Source organism: Euphorbia lathyris, chromosome 7 (genome assembly GCF_963576675.1).
Source record: "Euphorbia lathyris chromosome 7, ddEupLath1.1, whole genome shotgun sequence".
NCBI classification, from domain to species: domain Eukaryota; kingdom Viridiplantae; phylum Streptophyta; class Magnoliopsida; order Malpighiales; family Euphorbiaceae; genus Euphorbia; species Euphorbia lathyris.
This window is the reverse complement of record NC_088916.1, coordinates 87,337,220-87,358,061: the sequence shown is the minus strand read 5'-3', so window position 1 is coordinate 87,358,061 and position 20,842 is coordinate 87,337,220. Positions and strand designations below refer to the sequence as shown.

At 31.9% G+C, this 20,842-nt stretch overlaps 1 protein-coding gene across 10 annotated transcripts; it reads right to left on the bottom strand.

Annotated features, from left to right (window-relative positions):
- Positions 1-4,671: 4,671 nt before the first annotated feature.
- LOC136201025 (uncharacterized) lies at positions 4,672-20,192 on the bottom strand. Of its 10 annotated transcripts, XM_065991564.1 has the most exons (14): positions 19,817-20,192; positions 10,441-10,547; positions 10,291-10,357; positions 9,148-9,316; positions 8,676-8,960; positions 8,382-8,581; positions 8,182-8,299; positions 7,776-8,020; positions 7,482-7,694; positions 7,308-7,406; positions 7,129-7,227; positions 6,753-7,058; positions 5,205-5,239; positions 4,672-4,918 (listed from the first exon to the last, which is right to left on the bottom strand). In XM_065991564.1, exons 2-8 carry the CDS (start codon positions 10,536-10,538, stop codon positions 7,854-7,856), a joined length of 1,104 nt encoding a protein of 367 aa, XP_065847636.1. In that variant the 5' UTR covers positions 10,539-10,547; positions 19,817-20,192; the 3' UTR covers positions 4,672-4,918; positions 5,205-5,239; positions 6,753-7,058; positions 7,129-7,227; positions 7,308-7,406; positions 7,482-7,694; positions 7,776-7,853. The 10 variants fall into 10 exon arrangements, with proteins under 10 accessions (XP_065847636.1, XP_065847633.1, XP_065847632.1 ...); XM_065991561.1 differs by lacking the exon at positions 19,817-20,192 and having other exon boundaries at positions 8,694-8,960; positions 10,441-12,796; XM_065991560.1 differs by lacking the exon at positions 19,817-20,192 and having other exon boundaries at positions 7,482-7,691; positions 10,441-12,795.
- Between the last annotated feature and the right edge of the window lie 650 nt (positions 20,193-20,842).

Below are 20,842 nucleotides of genomic sequence, written 5' to 3'. Positions count from 1 at the left end.
AAAAGAGAAAGAGTAATTTTGGAAGAAAAATACATGTACCATGATTCTCCTCCAATTTGGAGTGTAAGGAAAATTACTCAAAATCCACTCTCACCTACCTTCACATACAATCCTCCAATTTTTAAGGAATTCTCATGTATATCTTAAGAATTTCGCATAAATTAATGTTCCGATCCGAAACCGACACTTGCACTATTTTGTAGTTAGCTCAGGACATGAAAGTTTTGTTTATCCAATTTGGTAATTCATCAGCCCATAATGGCCTTAATAGTTAGGGACAATTACAGGATAATTACAAATAGACTCAATATTTTCAAGTCTCTTGTGTTGATAACAGAAATTCTAACAATGTCAAATAAACAGTTTTTATATGAATAGACACATCCTTGTAAAAAAGGGAATGAAATAACTATTTGACAAAACAATATTCAAAAATATGAATTTCTGATATTAAAAGTACTATATAGGAGAAAAGCCATACATAGATGGTGAATTGTACAAGAAAAAACCAAATATGATTTTTTTGTAATTTCTTCTAATAGTTATATGCATGTTCATCCAAAAGACCGACCTGATCTAAATCATTTGTAATTACATGAGCCCTTTTATGATATTTTAATATCAAATGACAAAATCACATTGAATGGATGATTTTTTTTCGTAAATCCCAAGATTACGGGTCTTATACATGCGTTTGTACTAATTCAATGATAATATCATATTACACTTGTCATGCATAAAAATATGAGGGCATAGTAAGCATGCAAGATTTAATGAAAGATTTGTGTCTATGATTTCATCTTTCACAGTTTATTAGATTTATCATAATAACATGTAATGATATTCATAGCACTTTATAAGAGTGAGGGATCTCAATTTTCTTTAATTAAAAATGGAATAAGAAAGGGGAGGAAACTTATCTTTTTCATCATAAAATTCCAGATTTAATGTAGAAAACTATTTCTCACCAATATATGGAGAACTGTATCTTTGGATAGATTTGTTGTACTGATTGAGCCAAAGTTTGAGATTGTGATTTCTATTCTGTTGACTCCATTGTTTTGTTCTTTGTGAAACTCTATACAATCAAGATTTTGTGATCTTCTGTTTGTTAGAGATCCACCTTCACCGCACCAATTGATAACTTGTGGAAAAATCCTTGATCAGAGCACTTCCCTGTGAGGCGTCGTTGGGATCGGCCGGGGACACTCTGATGCCAAAGTCAGTAATATTTCTGAGAATAAACTGTAAGCACAAAAGTAGAGAATCAGTAAGTGTACCTTTGATCCTAGGAAGCTGGGGTATTTATATAGGTTTTTGTAGCCTTCAGCATTAATGGGGAAGCAGGTGAAGAGTTGTGCCATTACTCATCTTTGATTGCTATCAATTCTCCATTAATCCCAACATTTATCATTAAAACCCTCAGAGTTGAGGTATTCGAACAGTCAAGTCTTTATTCCCCTTTAATGGCTATTAATTGTCATTTAATTGTATTTATTCCCATTCATGGATGGTAATAAAGGCGCCTTTTGGTATTCTTGGATCCGTCAAGGCGTATGTATGCTCTCCTTGAGAGCAATGGCGGGTCTCCATTACTCGCTCTCATCGGGCGTATCTCGTTATGGCGTATCTCGCCATGGTCCACGTGGCGTGGCATAATGCTAGAGACTCCTTCCTTTTCCTCATTATTTGCATATTTGCCCCTGCATTAATTATCATTAATTCCACATTAATCATGCATAAATATCTCTTTTAGAAGGAATAATGGTTTGTCATTATTTCTATTAATTTTCCTTTATTCCTTATTCAAGAATAATTTGAGTTGTTATCACATTCGTCCTTCTCCTGCTTCGACTGAGGGGGAGTGTTAGAATAACCGAATGGTTATTATTCTGTTTTAGGAAATATTGTTGTAGAGTTATTTGTGATTAGTAGGTTGATTTGTTTCCTAGATTAGCTCCTAAAATTACTCCTAGATTAGCTCCTAAAATTACTCTTGTATATTTGTATATATGCCGTGTTAGGCTTAAGAAATAATCAACAGATTATCTTCTATTATGAATATGAAATTGATGGCTTGAGATTAATGATTTTAAACTTGAATGTTTGAAAACGGCCATAAAGATGAAGAATGAGGTTCTAATTATAGTTGTGATTTCCTAAAATCACTAACCATGTTCTCCACTACTTTAATTTACAGATTTGAATATAAGGACAACATTTTTACTAATAAAGGCACAAAATATTGTAGAATAATCACCTCATGAACAGAGTGAGTAACCTTAGCAGTCAAAGCCATCAGTGGGACATTAGGAAAATGCTTGTTGAGACATTCCAATGCCCTATAACCAGAACGAAAGTCATGTCCCTAGTCGCTGGAAAGCATCAATGAGATTATTAGAAATTGATAAGCTGCAGATGATTCATTTTAGTATTGATAGGCAGGGCATAAAACTGATGGATAGACTGCAATTAATCACAGTAAAAGCATCAACTAAACCAGTTATGTACCGAAATATACTAAAGCTAATCGAAAATACCATACCTCGGAGCTGTATCAGATTCGAACTAGACCCCATTTCACCTCCACTCTTCCGCTCAATAAGGACTCAAACGGTTATGCTTCCCGTGCCGTGTGTTTACTGCAGTCGAAATCGAAAAAACAATGGATGGAAACCAAGATCGATGTTGATTCCGAAGAAACCCTATGAAATTTGGAAGGAAAAGAAAGAAAGAACCAAGAGATGAAAGACTAACCACGATGAGTGAGAACGAATATGTGGAAGGTTATGGAGAGCTGCTGACGTTGGTAGAAAGGAGCCTGTTTTCCGCCGGAGTTCGTGCATCTGGAGTAACCATGGAGAATTCTGAGTAATAAGGTAAGGTTGTGAGATAAAGGAAGAGAAAAGGGTGGGTGGCTGTGGTTTCAAAGAAAGAAGCAGAGAAAGCACAAAGAAGAAAATGAGCAGCTAATGTGTTTCATTCGAAGAGAATATGATTAGGGTTTCTAAATATAATTTTTAAATAGATAATTAATTAATATTACTAATAATGTGACCTTCCTCATTACGGAATGGATTCTCTTATTTACAACATTATTTATTGAATTACTAACTTCTAAAATTTATTCAATCTATATTTAAAGTTAAAATTTATTAATATAAAAAAAATAAGAAATGTCATTTTTTGTAATATTTTGCAGTTCAATTTAAATTATATAATTTACTAAATATAGTATATAATTTTAAATATTTATTTTATATTATATGTATTTATTTTATTTTTTAATTAGTTTAAAAATTTCTTTCACAACCATCTCTTTTGTTGTAAAAATATTTAATTCTTATGCAACAGCATAGGGTCGTTGTTAAAAATTTCTTTCATTTACAGCAACAACATAGAGTTGTTACTGTAAATTGATTTGTTACAGCAACAACACATATTCGTTACTGTAAATACATTCATTTACAGCAACAACACGGATTCGTTACTGTAAATACTTTCATTTACAGCAACAATATTTTGTCGTAGCTATAAATGTTTTCGTTACAGCAACAACAATGTGTTGTTGTAGTAAATGCTTTCATTTAAAGTAACAACATGGAGTTGTTGGTAAAAATATTTTCATTTATAACAACAAAGACATTGTTGCCAAAGTTATTACCTTTTCTCATCAAATCCCACCCGTCGAAATAAATTTACAGTAACAACCTTTTGTAACGACTCAAAAAAGTTGGTTGCTAACGTTCGTTTATAGCAACAACTTCTTCCATTGTTGCCAACGCTTGTTACCAAAAAGCGATTTTCTTGTAGTGATGCTACCATATAGGCTGTCTCGTCTTCTTCACTTAGATCCTCCCCACTTACATACTCTCCCATCCAAGTTTGCATCCTCCTATCTCTCCTATTCATTGTTTTATATGCCCCTTCTTCATTTTGCTCTTCTCCTTCACTAGTTTCTTGTCTCAAAATGTTTTCTGCCCCACTATCAAGATCTGTATCTATCACTACAAGAAATTTGGTCTATAACGAGAGTTAATCTCGTCGTTAATTAAATAAATACCGTCGTTATTAACTTATAACGACCGTATATACAGTCGTCCACCCTCGTTAAAACCTCCGACACTAAAGGTATTAACGACGGTATACCGTGTCCCGTCGTTAAAACAAAACAACGACTGTATGCAGCCTGTCCTTACTACTCAATAATTAGGACAATAATGACCGTCGTTGTTAACTGATTTCACCGTCGTTATTAAGACGTATTAATGGGTGAATAAACGGTCATTATTCACATAATTCACTGTCGTTATTATGACCTTTTAATGAGTGAATAAACGATCGTTATTTCCGTTCTTCACCGTCATTATTATGAAACGTTAATGATTGAATATACGGTCGTTATTTCCAAAAACCACCGTCATTGTTATTATACTTTAGCGAGTGAATAAACAGTCGTTATTATAACCTTTTAATAAGAAAATAAACCGTCGTTATTTCCAATTTCTAGTATCATCATTATAACATTCTCACGAGATAATAGACCGTCATTATTTCTATATGTACTGTCATTAGAAGTGATATTTTACAACTAAGAGATCAGTAATTATATCATGAATTAATGTGTTGTGACACTAGAATCATCTAAATACACAATAAATACAAATTCAATAATTGAAACGTAAATTCAATAAAATATAAACCAATTTGTCATTTAACAAGATTGAAAATAAAAGTGCAAAACTATGAACTGAAATGTGTTCTTGTTCTTTCTAAAATAGGAAAACAAATCATCTTGTTTCGTACATTAATATGATATAATCAAAGGCATATATAATCTCCATTAAAGCTACTTCAACAGTTTGTTCCAAATCTCATCCCAGAAGAATAATCCAACCGAACAGAACAATTAGCTCTGCTGTTACAAATGTAAACATCCAATAATAAGGGAAAGGTATAAGAGAAAAGAATAAGCAAAGACTTAGACAAAGCGTATTGGTCTATATTAGTAAGATGGACCAAAATAAACATTATTGGCATAATATTGAACATTATTGGTCTATATTAATCATATACTCCTATATTATAAGGTAATAAAGTTTGAAGATAAATAAACCTCAAGTACTTTTTCACTATCCATACTTTTTCTTTTGTGGGTGAAATTAAATATATACTAAAACTCTCAAAGTAAAACAAAAACTTACTTGAATTTTGGGGAATAAATGAGTAGCTAAACGCCCTGGAGAAAGAAAAAATGAACTTAAAATTCAAAGATATAATGTAAAATATTCTGAACTAATTTTCTGCCACATGTTATACATCATAAAAAAATGCCTATAAATAATTAGACAGAATAAACAAGAGAATATGAGACATGTAATTACCAAATCATGCATCAAGAGTAAAAACTGTAAAAATGTATATTAGAATAGAAATTACAGCCTATTAAATCCTTAGCAACATAAGCATTCAATTTGCATTAACTTGATCACCCTGTAAACTATCATTCATTAATTCAAGGGCAAAGTACAAAAATAAACGCTATTGTTAGGGCCATTTTCAAGCAATAAACTATGAGGATTAAAGGTTGTCAAATAGGTACATTGAGGTTTATATCAAGTTTTTAATGTGCAACAATGGCTATTGAAATAAATTATTTGATTCAATCCAGCTAATTTCCAAGTTAAACTCAAAAAAGCACCAAATCTTAGACAAACATAAAGCTATGGAAAAATCCAACTGAGAAAATTTAAATTCCTTACTCTATCCAATAATCGATGACAAATCAAACAATCTCATGTTGTTATTGTTATTACTAGGCTCAGCAAGTTACATGATGAAAATTGTGTGTTTAGCTCAAACATAAACTCAAAACACACAATAACGCAAAACTGTTAACCCAAAACTGAAGCAAAAATTAATTGAAAATTTAAAGCAATTGAATTTTGATAGCCTGAACATAGTTTTTAAAACCTGGGACAACTTAATTTCTTCTACAAATTTAGAGCTATTTGCTTATAGTTAAGTTTTTAAGTTTGTATTTGGGTTTAGTAATTTGTTTTCATATAAATTGTTTGCATTAAATTGTAAAACGCATCCCACAACCAAACAAAATCTCAGAACTCAACTCTACTAACGAAAAGTCAGATTGTTATGTAATTTATGCATTGAAACTAAAATAATCAGCATCAAATATATCCCACGTGATTTTTGCACCAGATTAAAACAACAATTAAGAGGGATATGACATTGAGACACATGATTTTTTTCTTTTTACAACAACAGTACACTAATGAAAATCTAAGCACACAAAGCATGAAGAAAAGCAAGGATAATAGACATAGTATCATTTCATTTCAAACTTCTCACTTTACTTCAAAACTCGATATCACCAGTTAGCTCTTAAACAAACTTTGGCAGAAAACAAAAATAATAATGCATCCCTAAATCCATTAAAAAAACACACAAAAATGAAAAGAATGTGAATATAAAACAATCCAAATTAACACCAACTAGATTCTTTTATCATTGAACTAGCACACACAATTTTTTCCCTATATTCAAGCACATTTTCCTACAAATAATTAGACAGAAACAGTCAACTAATATTGAGAGAACGCACATTCATATCCTTTGGATATCAATCCTTGAAAGCACTAATAAGAGACCTTATAAGGATGACACTTTATCTAGAGTAATGATGCAATCAAGCTTAAGTAACAATATAATGAAATTAGAGGATATGAATGTACCTTTTGATGCTCATCATTAGTATTTGATGAAGTATTTGTATCTGAGTGTTCCACACGTTCATTCTCCACTTGGACTAATCGATTTTCAATTTGCTCCAAACGATCCGTAAGCTTACGGTTTTCCTCTTCCTTATCATGAAGCTTGGTCTTGAGTTCTTTGATTTGAGAAGTACTTTCAAAATGTTTTCGCTTCAAGCCACCTCCATAACCAAAGACACGACCATGGCGTTGTCGTCCGAAGCACCTTTCCACAACTTGTAAATTAGTAAGAGTTGGCTCTGACTCCATTGTCATCTTTAGTTCATCCTACAAATTTTAATTATGTCAAATATAATAAATATAATTCAATGGGATGACTTGACAAATTGGAACTTACATATTTTTTTCTTGTTTCTGGTTCAACTATGTTTTCATCAATCTTTCGAGTTTTAACAAAGACTTCTCTTACATCTGGCGGGTTGCCGTCTTTGCCTCCCTATAAAATGATTACAAATTAATAGAAAGGAAATATTGATAATCAAACTAATGAAAATTTTGAAAGAGTGGTGAAAATACCATTTCATATATCACTTCCCTATGAGGCTTGCTTCCACAACGATGGATATGCATACTTTGTTGACAAGCCCTGTTCTGAGAATTTCCTACGCTTATCTCCTATGAAATTACACCACCGACATCAAATTGAAAACCTTGTTAACTAAATTAGATTTAAGATGCACAAAATCATACCAGAAACTTTGCTGTATAGAATACGTTATTTACTAGCCATTCCCAATCTTTTGAATCCATGCCTTTAGCCACATTTTTCAAAGCCTCCACCTTACTTTCACCAGTCTTCACATACTTTTTATTCAATTCTGCCCTCTAATTTCCCCACAGTTCCTTCATATGCTCTAAGGTGTGAAGATAGTACGACTGGATATCAGGATGTTTAAAATACTCCTACATCAAATTGATTATAGCCAATATTATTAAATATATATATTGAAATAGTTTAAATTGATTAGTGTTGAAACTACTTACTGTAACTGTGTCCCACATGTGCTTTTTTGTGACATCACTTATATCCATCCATGTTTGTACCCGTACAGGACAAATATGTCAATTACGTACAATCTTCCCTAAATGCCTCGACCAATACTTCTGATTCTCTCCAACGCCACGATTGTTGTAGAAACATATGTCAAGTTTCTCTCCTTGTTTGAGAGAACAAATTTTTTTGTTCTTATTACAACCTCTAACTTTTCTCACAATTTTTGGAATATCACCTAGAAAATGAATAAAAAAGAATTAAAAAGAAGAAACAAACTCATACTAAGAATTCAGAATGTTCATGTTTTATTTTCTTAGGAAATTAAGCAAAATAAAACAAGCACAAGAAAATATACATTTATTGAAATGAAAGTATACATCAATTAAAGATGCTTACTCTTAACAAATGTTTGAGATATTGCATACTTTGGATCACCAGATTTTCCATCCTCTGTCATGGGAGTTAGTTTGGCAACAACAAATTGACCAACAGCTTGTAATGGTAATTCAAGCTCCTAAATAAACAATATCATCATCATAAATTAATAATGCAAATATGTCCAACATAATAATTATTGAATAACAAAGAATATTTACCTTCTCTTTGCTAGGTGAGCTGATAGGTGTAAGACCATTCTCAATATCCAAGTTTTTATTCATAGTTATGAAAAATTCGGCAATACTCGCAGTCTCCACCCCGTTACTAATAGCACCATATACCATCACTTTCTGATTTACCTTAAGCTCACCCATTATCTTTACATTTGTCACTATTGGTATGGGTGCAATATCAGAAGCTAATAACATGAAAATTTAGATAAGAGTTAGAGTGAAATAGGATATATAACTAAATGTTAAAATAGATTATCTTTAGCAATAATATGAAAGTACCTAGATTAGGATTCTCACTTGGGAGTTTGTATATTAAACCTCGTGAGTTTATGTCTCTTTTGGCATAAAGATGTATGACTGTAGAACCCGAATAATTTTTGAACATATTTAAGACATCTAAATCATTTTGTACTGGTCTTCCATCATCATCAGCAAATCTCAAGCCAACAGAATAAATATCGACAAATTTTTTGCATATGCTCAAAATGTCCAGGAAACAACATTCTTCGTTGAAACCTTTATCGTGGTATTGTAGATCACCAAAATGCACAATCAAACCAACATCTACAAAGCATTAATTTAATAAAGATAATTATAGTCGAATATAATAACACAAATACAACATTTTACCATCAAATTGCAGATGCAGAGGCAGTATATATTTACAAAAAAAAATCAATTTTGTATAAATAGAAACTATTTTAAAGAAATTATATAAATGGAAAACTACCTTAAAGAAATTGAAAAATACCTTTAAGGTTCTCTTTTCTTGGAGTAACACCCTTCGGAGTGTCTTCAGTACTTTTATCATGAGGTACGCTTGAATGTTGGAAAGCACTCAATACTCGATTTTTGTTCCCCAGTTTGCCTGGCTGGATGAACTTTTTGCGAGTAGGAAGTTGGCTTGATTGCATTTTCACCTCAAATTGAAAAAAAGGTATATGCAATATTTGTCAATAGAAAACTATAGAACACAAACAAAATGAGCATAAGGAATTAATATTGAACATATTTGAAAGGAAGTGCATGTCTGAGCATTTTACTTATTTAAAGAAGTCAAATAATATAACGACTTCAAACATATGTGATACATCAGAAAATAATAATGAACATATTGAAAAAAAAATCTCAGCTTCAAGATATTATTTACCGCTTTCTTTTCTTTTTAGATTTTGACACATCATAAGTAATTGGTAATGAATCACTTCGTGCCCAATTTTTCCCGTCTGTTGTATTCAATGTAGTGCCACATTGAAACTTGAATGATTCACCCTCTTGATAAGCCTCACCAAGATCATCAAAATTCTCATTGTCATCATCTATTTGAGAAGACATATTGTATGAATCTCGTGGTTGTGTCTTAATAACAACATGCCAATTCTTATTAGCATTATCTATAGCATAAAAGACTTGAGAAGCTTGACTTGCTAGAATAAATGGTTCATTTGTTTTCAAACAACGTTGAGGATTGATACAAATGAATCCAAATTCATCTATTTTTTTATCCCCACACATTGTCATGAACGTCAAACCATTTACATTTGAATAGGACAACTCTTTTCTCACCAAGATACTGCAATTCAAGAATCTCAGTTAAAATCCCATAATAATCAATAGGTCCTCCCTCATTTCCAACATCACTGCTCACACACACACCATAATTTTGTGTTCTACGTCGTTTATCACAATCTTCAATGCGAAACCTATACCCATTCACAATATAACCATCAAAGTTTGTAGCATATTGGGATGGACCACGAGATAATGACAACAAATCTCGAATATTGGATTCCTTGCTAGATGCATACATTTTTGCAACCTACAATAAAATTATGTATGAGACATTTAAACGTGGTATATATTTTCTTGATGAAGAGTTTAAAGATATACTCACTGTATCTTTAAACCAATCATTAAAAGATTGTTGTGGATGAATACTTTCTCGAATCTGGGAATACTCTCTGCAACGAATTTTTAGAAATTATTATTCATAATTATTTAAGAATTTAAAATACAATTATAGCTCTTCAAGATATTGACTTACTCGAGAAAAGGTATGACTTCATCACAATTATTTATGACATATGCATGTGCTTCCACCCATTCATCGCCCATGTTGCGAAAATAAGGAAAATCCACCATCAAAATAATCTGAACAACCATCGCCATTTCTATCTGGTTTATTAAATTTTGTCTCAATACCATTCAAGTACCTTGAGCATAGAGTCATGCACTCTTTTGCAATATACCCATATGCAATTGACCCTTCTGGACGAGCCATATTACGAATAAGAAGTTTTAAATCATGTAATGTCCGCTCAATAGGGTACATCCAACGAAATTGTACAGGGCCACATATCAAAGCTTCATTAGCCAAATGAATCGGCAAATGAACCATTATATCGAAAAAGGAAGGAACAAAACATTGTTCCAATTTACATAGAGTTATAGGAATCTGATTGCGAATTTCTTCCAACTCTTCTGCCTTTAATGCCTTAGCACTCAAACTAATAAAGAATAAAGATAGCTCGATAAAGGGGTTCGCAAACATTTTTTGGAAGGAGGCCACGTATTGCAAGAGGAATTAGATGTTGCAACAAAACATGACAATCATGACTCTTCAAACCAGAAATTTTGTGCTCTTTCATGTTCACACTTTGAGAAATGTTAGATGAGAAACCATCAGGGACCTTTAGTTGCTTAAAAAATGAACAAAATGAGTGCTTCTCATCATGAGATAACATGTAAGATGCTATAGGAATCTCAAACTTATCCTCCTTGAGAATCAAATCCAAGTCTGGACGAATGTTCATTGCCTCCAAATCTTTGCGAGATTGCATAGTGTCTTTAGTCTTCCCTTTCACATTCATGCTTGTCCCAACAATATTATCACATATGTTCTTCTCAATGTGCATCACATCCAAATTGTGTCGTAACAAAAGACTACTCCAATATGGAAGTTCAAAGAATATGCTTTTCTTGTTCAAATTGTCACCTCTATTTGCATGCTAAGGTCTGTACTCAAGATGATTCCCTCTAGTAACTTGAGCAATGATATCAATTCCAGAGAGTGATTTCGGTGGCGGCCTCAATTCTTGAGTACCATCAAACTTTTTTTTTATCTTTTCTCCATCTGTGCTTGCTATCAAGAAATCGGCGATGTCCCATATAACATTGCTTCTTACAATTAGCTAACCTCAAGTAACAAGTGTCTTTGTTACAACAAGGACAAGCCATCTTACCTTTTGTACTCCAACCAGACAAATTTGCATATGCAGGAAAGTCATTGATAGTCCATAACAAGGATGCATGTAACATAAAGTTTTGTCTTGTCGACACATCGAATGTTGCAACTCCTACTTCCCACAAATCTTTTAATTCTTCGATTAAAGGTTGGAGATAGACATCAATTGCATCTCTTGGACCATCAGGACCCGGTATAAGGGTAGAAAGGATAAAGTTAGGTTCTTTCATGCACATCCATGGTGGCAAATTGTATGGAATTAATATGACTGGCCAAATACTATATGAAGTTTTAGAATGATTAAATGGCTGAAAACCATCACTAGCAAGGCCAAGTCTTACATTACGAGGATCAGAGGAAAAGTTTTTATGAACATCATCAAAGGTCTTCCAAGCGGGGGAATCAGCAAGGTGTCTCATAACTCCATCATCTACTCTACCTTCCTTATGCCATCGCATCAAAGAAGATGTCTTCTTTGACATAAACAATCTTTGAAGTCTTGGCTTTAAAGGAAAATAACGCATTGTCTTGACTGGTATTTTCTTCCCATTTTTCCGAAGTTTAGTTTCCCCATTACGAATATCATCTTTCCATCTTGAGAGACCACATATTTTGCACCTGTCCAAATTTTCATCTTCTTTCCAATACAACATACAATCTTTGACACATGCATCAATCTTGTCATAAGAGAGACCAATATCTTTTATAATTCTTTTTGCCTCATAATATGATTCTGGCAAAGTAGAATCATTTGGGAGTATTTCTTTTAACACTTGCAATAACATGTCAAATGATTTATTACTCCACCGACCAACACTTTTGATGTATAGTAATTTGACAAGCGCATCCAACTTAGAGGTCTTGCAACCAGGGTAAACTACTTTATCTAAATCTTGTAATAACCTATAAAATTTCTTCGCTTCATCATTGGGTTCCTCTTCATTCAATTCAATATCAGGATATATATCATTTATAATATCTTCAGCCCAATCATCATCATCATCATTATCACTATTGTCACACCCGATCCAAAACGGCATCGGGTATGAACAGAAAACAGGACAACCAACTTCTAATATCCTGAAAGCCGAACCAATTTTTTTTAGATAAAAATTTATTCGGACTACCTAAAATTTTATTTATTATTTGGCTTAGACTTGATAATTCTATCAAGCTTCCTACGTATCCCGAGCATCTTTTAATTTTTAAATCGGGAATCAAAGCCACGTAGTTCTACCTATTTTAGGTAGCTCTCTTAACTCCGGTAGTTCTCTTAACTTATGAACTCATTGTAACTTATTGACACGTTGATTGACACGCTAATAACTTAATTGTATATTTCATTTTTTTACTCTATATATATATATATATATATATCACTTTATCAAAACGAATCAAATCGAATAACGTTTTATCAAAACGAATCAAATCGAACAACGTTTTATCAAATCGAACAAACCGCTTTAACAAACCAACTCATAATCAAATAAATCGTAAAACATTATAATTCAAATCATCAAACATTATCAAAACGTAATACAAAATTTGCGTGTGTGTCCATCCTCGAATTCCACCCGTGTAGCTTATCATAACATCAATCATATCAATAATCGAGATATCTCATTCATATCTCGCCTTGCCTAACGTTAGGACTACCAGCCGTGCACTCTGGCCATACCGCCCTTAGGTATGGTCTTAAAACTTACAACTCCTACCCCGGGCAATCCTAGATGGACAAAACCATTTTATCTTTCAAAATATCACAACTCATAAAAATCATATTTGGACTTCAATCCCAAAATAATAACAACAACCGCAATAGTTTCTTCAATTCAAAAACAATTCGTAAGAAATCGTCAAACTCATTTTATCAATCCGATTTTCAAAGTACCACAATAATAATAATTATTCTTCCAATAATCAAAATCCAGAGTATTCAATCGAAATCCAAAGTATATAATATTTTAAACAATTGAATCGAAGTATTCAAAGTAACTCAAATATATTATATAAATAATTTTAAACTAAACACTTTTATCAAACCGTTTATGTTTGTTACCGAAATTGTTACGTGTATCGCTAACTGAGTATCGTTATTTTAGACCGAATATACCATTAGACACATTATATTGTCATAAATCTATTTGAACTAATTTTATATTCAAATTTTTATACAAATTTTATATTCGACTCGATACCGACTTTATTTGGAAAATATCCGTATTAGTCCTTCTATTTTCAACTTATTTTAACTCTAACTGTTAAAGTCGCTTAAAATATTTTACTGATCGAAATAATATTATTGGATTATTTTCGGTCACTGAGATAGTTAATTCAGACTGATTATACTTTTAAACTCATACCGATTATACTTTTAAACTAGTGACGATGCTAAAATACCGACTTGAATAAATCTAATGGACAACTGTCTAAATTTTACATTTTTATGAGTAATTGATAGACGCTAACTCATTAATCGTAAATCTATTAAATTTGACGGAACTATCGAAACTAAACTTACTCAAAATCATACTTATAACATTGATAAAATAATTTAGATAACAAATACAGTTACCGAAATATCGTCGTCGGTCACTGAAAATTAATCAGTGTAATCCATTGATAGCTGATCCGAAATATCGTCGTCGGTAGCTAATCCAAAATATCGTCGTCAACAACGACCAAAAACGCTTTTCTCCAATTCCTAACAAAAACTCTTTTGTTTTCCTCATTCATCCCCCTTTTTAAGATACCCTCCAATATATATAATTGTGTGTATATTTTTATTTTAATTTCAATTTATGAAACACTTGTCATCACTAAATTCTATATTTTGACACATCATCTATTATTAAAGCATTCTTTTAATATCTAGTTGACACATAGATATAGAAAACCATGTTTTCATATTTAATTGACACATACATATATAAAAGCCATGTTTTTATATTATAATTTAATTAATTGGATGTAGTAAAAAGCTTTGTGCACATTACATCATAACCATATTAATCCATTTACTTTAATATGAATTATTCTTTACTTTTTTTTTATATAGGATAAGTTGAAATTACTTTCAACTATACTTACACGTGTATGTATATTAGTAATTAAAAAATATCAATTTTGGTCCTTGAATTTATAACTTTTTATTACACTTACCCAAAACTTTTTAATTTAAACTTAAAGACATTAAATTAAACCCAATAGTATATTTAAATTTATAAATAATTAACGCTATGTATTTCGAAAAATAAAAATTTTAGACACGGATGTTACAATTATCATCTTCATCATATTCTTCTTCATCAGAATCAAGATCATGTCGTCTTTCACCATGATGATACCAAAAGGTATAGTTTTCCATTATTCCATTTGTTATTAAATGTGTGTGAACCAAGTTTCGAGTTCCAAAATTGGTGTTGTTACACCTAACACATGGACATCGAATTTCGTATGCTTCTCCTGTTTTTTTGAAAGCGTAGTTCAAGAATTCTATAACACCAATATTATACTCTTCACTCAACCGATCTATCTTAGTAAGTCTTATCCATTCTTTATTAGGTGTCATTCTCCTAAAATCATCAAATAAAGAAACACATGAAGAATAGAACATGCAACAACAAAACAATTAATACACTGAAATATAAATGTAATAATAATTATAATAATACACTTAACTCAAACCATTAACCAAATTCATCTAAAAAAGAGTATTATTTTAGTTTCTTAAATTAATTCTTCATGATGAGGGTTTTTGTTGTGACAGTACCAATCCACACACTAAAAAATATAATTTGACAGTTTCATATACTAGACCAAGTTTATTAAAAGCTGAGCCATTGTCTATTTGAGTGACTAAAAAACTCTATGTTTCTACCATATTTCATTGACTAGTTCTATATATATATATATAGAGAGAGAGAGAAAGTTACATGAGTAGAACTGGTCTGCTGTGTTAAGTGTTTTCCTTTGGTGAGCCATATATATATATATATATATATATATATACAATGATGATAGCCTCCAAATTAGATGGCATCATTTTTCACAGCCCAACATTGAGGTCTTATTGTGTCTAAAGCCTCAAATGTATCAGATGGAGAAAGGGTGAATGTGGAGATGAAGAACAATGAAGAAGAAAGTGTTAATGGAAAGAGAGATTTGGTGTTTGTAGCAGCAGCTGCTACTACTATTACTGGATTTTCATTTGGCAAAGTTGCGGTGGCTGAAATTGAGCCGCTGAGAGGGACACCAGAAGCTAAGAGGAAGTAAGTGTTAATGGATGGAGAGGTTTGGTGTTTGTAGAAACTGATGTTGCTGTTACTACATTTTCATTTGGGGAAGTTGTGATGGCTGAAAATTAGCCGATGAGAGGGACACCAAAAGCTAAGAAGAAGTATGGTCCTATTACACCTTACAATGCCTACTGCCTACTGCTAGTATTTGTCGCAAGTGATACATTTTCACTTCTTTGTATTATTTAGATTGATGTAAAAGTTGTGAACTTTCTTGTATCATTTTCATTGCGGAATTCTTAATTTTCTCTATCTTCATTTCATTCTCTGGTTATTCTTTAACTACTTCACAAATTTAAGTAGATGTTCCTCTCCAATTTAATAATTTGGGGTGTTGGTTTCATGTACATATTATTGTTGCTACAACTCTTAACTTTAAAACCTCAAATACAGATGCTTTGCTCTATAATTCAATCAAAGGTACAAAATTTAAGATGAAAAGTTCAAATTTTGACAAGTCTCATTTCTAGGGAGGGATCAAAGACTCAATCTAGTTCAGAGATTCATAATAGGTGTTTTGTCACTCCAAACTTTACTTTGGAGGTCAGATCATACAGATTAGATTTATGCTTATTTCGGTTCTTATTCTAGACTTATTCTAGAACTCGATCATGCAGATCCTAATTAACAAGTTGGATTACAATTAGGGAAATTTATCCCCTATCTTATATTAATCAAATCGGATTTTGTAATTAATTACACATTTAATTAGCTAATGCAATACACAAGTTATTTTTCTAGATTCTTTTTTCCTCCTTGAGGTATGTATTTTTATGATTAGTATGGCCAAGTTTAAGGATATTAGTTTGTAGGTTTTTAAGGATGTTTTGAGCTGTTGACTTTGTAGATCTACTACTACTTTAAGGTAAGAATAAGAAGTTGTATGTTTGGATTAATGTGGATTGGATTTTTTATGATATCAGCTAACATAGCACATAACAGGTGATTAGATTTGGGTTCTGCATAACTTTCAAACAATGTTTTCAGAACCTGACTGGATATTAAACTAGATTTATAATTGGGTTATGGATCATTTGGTTCAACCAATTGACTCGGATTGGTCGGACTGGATGACGTAATAATAATTAAATAAATAATATAACATATATTTATATATAATAACTTATTATAATCCAAAAACTTAGCAAAGACAAAACTCATTCTCTGATGTTGCATCAAGATAGTTCAGCTCATAAGGTCTTAACCTTAAATGATTTTCTTCTTTAACTCTTCCTAAGTTCACCTCATCCAAGCTTTTATTTTTTCAATAAAGTCAGCAAATAACTTAGCACATGCAGCAACTAGTTAATTTAGTTAATTAATCAATTAGTTCATAGCAAAATTAGACAATAGCTTGCGGAGAAGAATCAAGAGAGAGAACACGCAAAAGGGAAGCAGCCGAGACTGAGAGAGCAAAGCAGAAGACTAAGAACAGAAGAAAATCGAAGAAGAAGCACGGTTGTTGAGAGTTTTCTAATGACTTTTCAATTTTTTTTTTAATAATTAAAAAAACAGGGTGAATCCGGTTCCCATGTTGACACCAGTTTCAGATGGGTTGTTGCAAATTGAAAAACCCATACTAACCCAAACAGGAAAGCAATCCAATTCCGCTCCAATTCTGACAACATTACTTTCAATCTTTGTTTTCACTATAAATTATTTGAATAAATTATTCCGAACACATTAATTCTTAGTAATTTTGATTAGGAAAAGTCCTATAGCATTACTACATTCTAAAGAAGTGAAAATCCTATCAATAGAAATGACATTTTACATAGGCTATAACTTATATAGAAGCCATAAAATATAATAGGGGTAAGGTATTAAAACAGATTTATGGTTTTTGGAGAAGTATCAATTTAGGCTCCACGTACAAAATAGCACCAATATAGACTTAACATTTTAAAAAAATATCAATTTAGGCCTCGATAACGGAATGAGACATGTCATTGATATTACTCCGTTAAGTTCTATCAATTGTACGTGGAGGGAGAAGTCAGAACTTAATGGAGTAATAGGAATGACGTGTCCAATCCATTATCCGAGGTCTAAATTGTTACTCTTTTAAACTTCAAGCCTATATTGATGCTATTTTGTACGTGGCGCCTAAAATTGATAACCATAAATCTGTTTTGGTACCTTATCCTGGCCAAATAATATATATTCTAATTTGGGTCCATGAACTAATAGGATTAATAAGAAGAGACTTTCTTTCTTTCTAATTCTAAGATCCTAAATAGTGTAATCAGTACCATAAGAGTAAATGCAGTGTCATTTTCATCTATGCTTAAAAGTGAGACCCCAACAAATGAATGATAATTACATTATATACAATTCTTAGTTTCAGAGGAGTAGATGAGGGCGTGCAAGGAGTGCTAACGCACGGGGCCTCAAAATTATAAGGGCCCCAAAATTTAAGATGTGCTTAGTCGAATATAGATATTAGCTTAAAATAATAATATAATGTAATAAGATTTATTTACACTTTTTCATTACATTGAGTACGTATGTGATTTAGATATTCAACCATTCAAAATTTACAACCTTAATACAAAATTCTATTAATTAGTAAGGGTTTAAGAAAAATTTAGCACAGGGGCCCCAAAAAGTTTAAGACGGCCCTGCTTAGTTTCTTATATTTTCTGAAATATTGACATAAGATAGTTGGCACATGTCAAGTTAATATAAAAACTACTTTTTTGGTTGATTTAATTACAAACAGCACTCTTAAATATTGTTGGTAAAACCATTTACTATCATTCTCTGTACCTTTTTCTGTTTTGATTATTATTTAATGTATCTTCAAATTTTTTGTTAAACTACTTATCCATTTGATGTTGTTTCTATATCTGTTACAGGATAGGCATTTTATATCACCATTTACTATCATTCTACCTTAAGGTTTTAATGTGGTGCAAAGGTTACCACTTGAGCTGAAGGTTTAGAGTTTTTCTAGAAAAAAGGTAGGGGAAGGACTCCAAATAATAGATGGCCTTTAGCTGGCCAGGGTGAAGTAGAAAGTTGCACACACTTAGTTATACATTTTAGGCATGTTTTACAATGTCTGAACTGATAAACTGAATAAATAAATTGAATCAGTGACATGAAAATACATTGATGAAAAGTGCTGCTCTACACTTTCGTATAATACCTATATATTGCCTTGTAATATTAACAGAAAATGAAGGATTTTATTGAAAATTGAAGAAATAACAGTTACAGTAATCAAAATGATACTTCTGCAAAACAGAATTACCTAATGAATCAATAATCCATGACAAGTGATAAAAGGACATTTGGACCTATGAGTTGGCTTTTTAATTGCAAAATTTAACATATTCATAGACACAGTAAATTCAGGAAAACAATGCACTAGGAACATATTCGGGTAAGTTGGTCGTGTTGTCCATTATGGTTGTATCCTTTTCCTTGCTTCTATCAATATGGACTTGACACTGTATCCTCATTTGAACCCCAAACACATAGAAAATGAATTTGTATAATTTTTTAATTCTTTATATTTATAAGTTTTTTTTTTTTGTTTTTGCACTCAATTAACTCTGTACCCTCATGTTCACCACATCCCTCATCTCTCTAATCTTAATTCGTACTAGCCCTAAAAAGCTTAACCTTATCAATCTACTTTATGGGTTTCTAATTTCAGAGTTTAAGCAAATAAAAACTGACAGCAATTTCTCTAAAATAAATAAAACCAGTCTTACCAATTTGGGAACAAAATTTCTAAACAACAAAAAAAGCACAATCAAATTATACAACACTGAAAATTTAACAATTCCACTAAAAAATCAACTTATGTTAAGATGAATTCCACCATTTGACTTTTAATTTTCATAAATTGGAACATTGAACAAACATACCTGAGTTATGCTACAGCTTCAACTTTATCTTTTCACTGTTTGTAGACGTTGAGTTACGGAACAGCTTCAACACTTCAACTTTTTGGTGCTCGTGAAAGTTTTCTGAACTTATCTATACCGAATATAGAGAAAAAAAATGGAATGAATGGAGGTGTGGAGATGGTGTGGGAGACAATGATGCATAACGTGGGGTTTGGGGATTATGCTTGTGAAAGTATCTAGACTGATACAGAATGTAAATGCGATTACGAAACGGTGGAGGCGTGGAGATGTTGAGCGTGGCGGCCAGGTTAACATCGTGAGGTTTTGGGGGAAATCGTCTTCTCAAAATATCATTATCCCCAATATTTAGGGATTTGCTCCAGAGTTTGTTTTGTTTTCAATGACCCCACTATATTAATTTGGGTGCTATATCTATTTAATTTACGTAAAAATAGGATTTCCTACTTAGAGTGGAATTTTTTTTATACAAAAATTTAGTAAGATTTTAGCGCCAAATTTCTGAAGATTTATTGTGAAGGTAGTATTAATAAATAATGACCGTCTTTTTTCTAGTTAATAAATGATAATATCAATGACGACAGTAATATGTGTTAATAACAACAACTTCAATTTACAGTCGTTAATAATGTAATTTTAAATGAGAGTAATTTTTTACCCACGTAGAAAAGCATTTTTAACGAGAGTATCAGAGGTACCTTCGTTAAATTTGGTCGTTATAGAATGAATTTCTTGTAGTGTATTTCAGCTCCGTTGCTCTCATTATCATCTTCTCTTCTATACTCATCATCGTCACGAAGATCATCATCTCCCCACACCAAGGTTGCCTCTATTTGCTCTTCAAAAAATTCCCCCCAATCCTAACCTTTTTCTTCCTCAAGGATCACGTCTTTAATGACAACAATTCTTTTAGTCTTAGGATCAAATAAACGATATCCTTTCGACTCATCACTCACGCCTAATAGAATACATGGAAAGCTTTTATTATCGAGTTTACTTCGCTTTACCTCCGGGATGAGAACATGT

Bases quoted from the DNA above. Each gene is read 5' to 3' on its own strand.
- LOC136201025 (XM_065991554.1), bottom strand. From the start codon at position 12,680: ATGCCGTTTTGGATCGGGTGTGACAATAGTGATAATGATGATGATGAT.